At 62.6% G+C, this 2587-nt stretch overlaps 1 protein-coding gene across 1 annotated transcript in view; it reads left to right on the top strand.

Moving 5' to 3' along the window:
• Positions 1-2587, top strand: part of PLEKHG5 (pleckstrin homology domain containing, family G (with RhoGef domain) member 5) — a 48968-nt gene that overhangs the window by 37511 nt on the left and 8870 nt on the right. Inside the window, 5 exon segments of the mRNA XM_014546177.1 lie at positions 753-855; positions 1300-1360; positions 1691-1782; positions 2105-2240; positions 2496-2579. Of these exon segments, the coding sequence (XP_014401663.1) occupies positions 753-855; positions 1300-1360; positions 1691-1782; positions 2105-2240; positions 2496-2579 (476 nt within the window).

The following is a 2587-nucleotide window of genomic DNA, read 5'->3' as shown; positions in this document are numbered from 1 at the left end:
AGAAACAAGAAACCCCTCTGCTGAATAGGGACCTGGCCCAGCCTCCTGCCAACTGGCTGTTCTAGGGGGCCAGCCCTTTGTCTCCTTCTCAGCTGGTCAGAGGCACTAAAAAGACTCTGCCCCTCTGCCAGGCCTCCTGGGACTTTGGGTTTGGCCATGGGGTGGGGGAGGGGAGGCTTGTGAAAAAGAGCCATGGACCTTGGGCCCTTCCTGAGGAATCCCAGGGGCTGGCTTCCTGGTCCTGATTTCATAGAAGGGTAAACTGAGGCCGCAGGTGGATTTGCATTGAGAGCGGGCATCACCTACGGTGTCCTCTCAGGGCCCTGTGTCTTTTTGAATCTGGGGGTGACTAGGTGCTAAGCAGCGACCGAGCACCTCTCCTCAGAGAACCCAAGGGCCCTGGCTAGTTGGGGGGCGGGCCACAGAGTCAGTGGTGGCCGTGTTGGAAGGCTAGGGAGGGGGCCAGCGAGGGAGCAGGCACAACCCACTCCGTTTTGTTTTTGTTTTCCTTTTTAAATATATATTTTTTATTGATTTCGGAGAGGAAGGAAGAGGGAGAGAGAGATAGAAACATCAATGATGAGAATCATTGATAGGCTGCCTCCTACATGGCCCCCACTGGGGACCGAGCCCGAAACCCAGACATGTGCCCTTCACCGGAATCGAATCCCGGACCCTTCAGTCCCCAGGCCGACGCTCTATCCACTGAGCCACACCAGCTAGGGCACAACCCGCTCCGTTTTACCCTAAAGGCTCTGTCTTGGCCCGGAACGTGTCCACGCGGTCATGCCCCCCACGCACCAGCCCTGCAGTGGACCTGGAGGAGGAGGAGGAAAGCTCAGTGGACGGCAAAGGGTAGGTGAGGGGAAGGTGGGCGAGAAGACACTGCGGGGTCCCAAGGTTGGGTCTGAGAGCAGAGATCCAGGGACCAGCGGCTTCCGAAGGGCTGACTGGAGACCCCTCCCTGTCTCTGCGGCTGCCGGATTCCTGGAGGAGGCCACCTGGGCCAGCCTCCAGGCTTCACATGTCTCTGCGGCTGCCGGATTCCTGGAGGAGGCCACCTAGCCTGGGCCAGCCTCCAGGCTTGACGGACTAGGTACCCCTGGGTGTGATTCCTGTGGTGGCCACCAGAGGGCGCACAGCCCCTCCTGGGCCCTGGCCGTCCTGAGGGCACCTGAGTTACTTGGTCACTTGGAGTGTTTGTTGGAGGTGTAGGTAGGCAGCCAGCGCCCACTCACAACACATCCTGGTGAGGACCCACTGTGTGTCCAACCCCTGTCCTCCCTGGCTTCCCTGCAGGGACCGGAAGAGCACAGGCCTGAAACTCTCCAAGAAGAAAGCCAGGAGGAGACACACCGATGTAAGGAGCCCCCCCGGCTGGCAGAGGGCCCTGGCAGGCTCAGCCTCACCCCCGAGCCTGGGCCTGTCTGCTCTGCGCCCCGGGACCAGGGGTGGGCCCCGTGTGTCCCTCCCTCGCCACCTGCCCTGTGGCCCAGCGCGGCCCACCTTAGCCAGGTGGGGCACGCTGCAGGAGATCCTCCCTCGGGCCTCGGGGACATTGGCGGCCTCCCTGGGACGCAGGCGGCTGGGGACTCCCTGCATTCACTCCCCTGCTGGGGTCCCCTTCTAGACCCTGGGGTAGGGAGGACAGGAAAAGGGGGCACAGAAGCTGAGACCCATGTCCTCTCAGGACCCAAGCAAGGAGTGCTTCACCCTGAAATTTGACCTGAATGTGGACATCGAGACGGAGATTGTGCCGGCCGTGAAGAAGAAGGCGCTGGGGTAGGGCCTGGAGGGCCTGCGTGCGGAATGGGCTGTGGGCGGGGTCAGGCTCCCGCACAGTGACTGTGTGTGTCTGTGAGCATGTCCCCCAGCTGTGGGCAGACCCTCCCCTGTGGTGTGACAGGCCTGTGCACCCATGTGAGCAGTCCCACCCTGTGTGCGTGGCCCAGTCCCTGGGTGTGGACGGGCCTGGGACAGTGTCTGCCCTTACGTGCAGGACACACCTCTGTGGTGTGTGTGGGTGTGCACATGCATCTGTGTGTCCGTGTGCGGCGGGGGGGTGTGACTGCCCCCTAACAGACACAGCTCCCGTCTGGGGCAGGGAGGTGCTGCTGCCCATATTTGAAAGGAAGGGCATCGCACTGGGCAAAGTGGACATCTACCTGGACCAGTCCAACACCCCCCTGTCCCTCACCTTCGAGGCCTACAGGTTCGGGGGACACTACCTGCGGGTCAAAGGTGAGCAGCTGGCTGGGTGGGGAGTGGGGGCGCCTGGCTGGGCCTCCTGGAGATGAGCGCTTCTCCCAGGCTCAGGTTCCCATTGGCAATGGCCCTGAGCAGGCTCATTACCATACAGGTGTCGGCTGGGCGGTGCAGGGCGGGGCCTCGGGGAGGGCAGCTCGGCCTTGGTTTGGATCCTCGGGGAGAGAGGACCCGAACCCCCTCTCCCACCAGACCTGGGTGTTGAGGACCTCTCCTTCCCCCCTAATGCTGCCCCAGCCAAGCCGGGGGACGAGGGGAAGGTGGAGCAGGGAGTGAAGGACTCCAAGTCCCTGAGTCTGCCCATCCTGCAGCCAGCTGGAGC

This window comes from Myotis brandtii, unplaced genomic scaffold (genome assembly GCF_000412655.1).
Source record: "Myotis brandtii unplaced genomic scaffold, ASM41265v1 scaffold434, whole genome shotgun sequence".
Taxonomy (NCBI): domain Eukaryota; kingdom Metazoa; phylum Chordata; class Mammalia; order Chiroptera; family Vespertilionidae; genus Myotis; species Myotis brandtii.
This window is presented reverse-complemented; position numbering and strand designations above follow the sequence as displayed.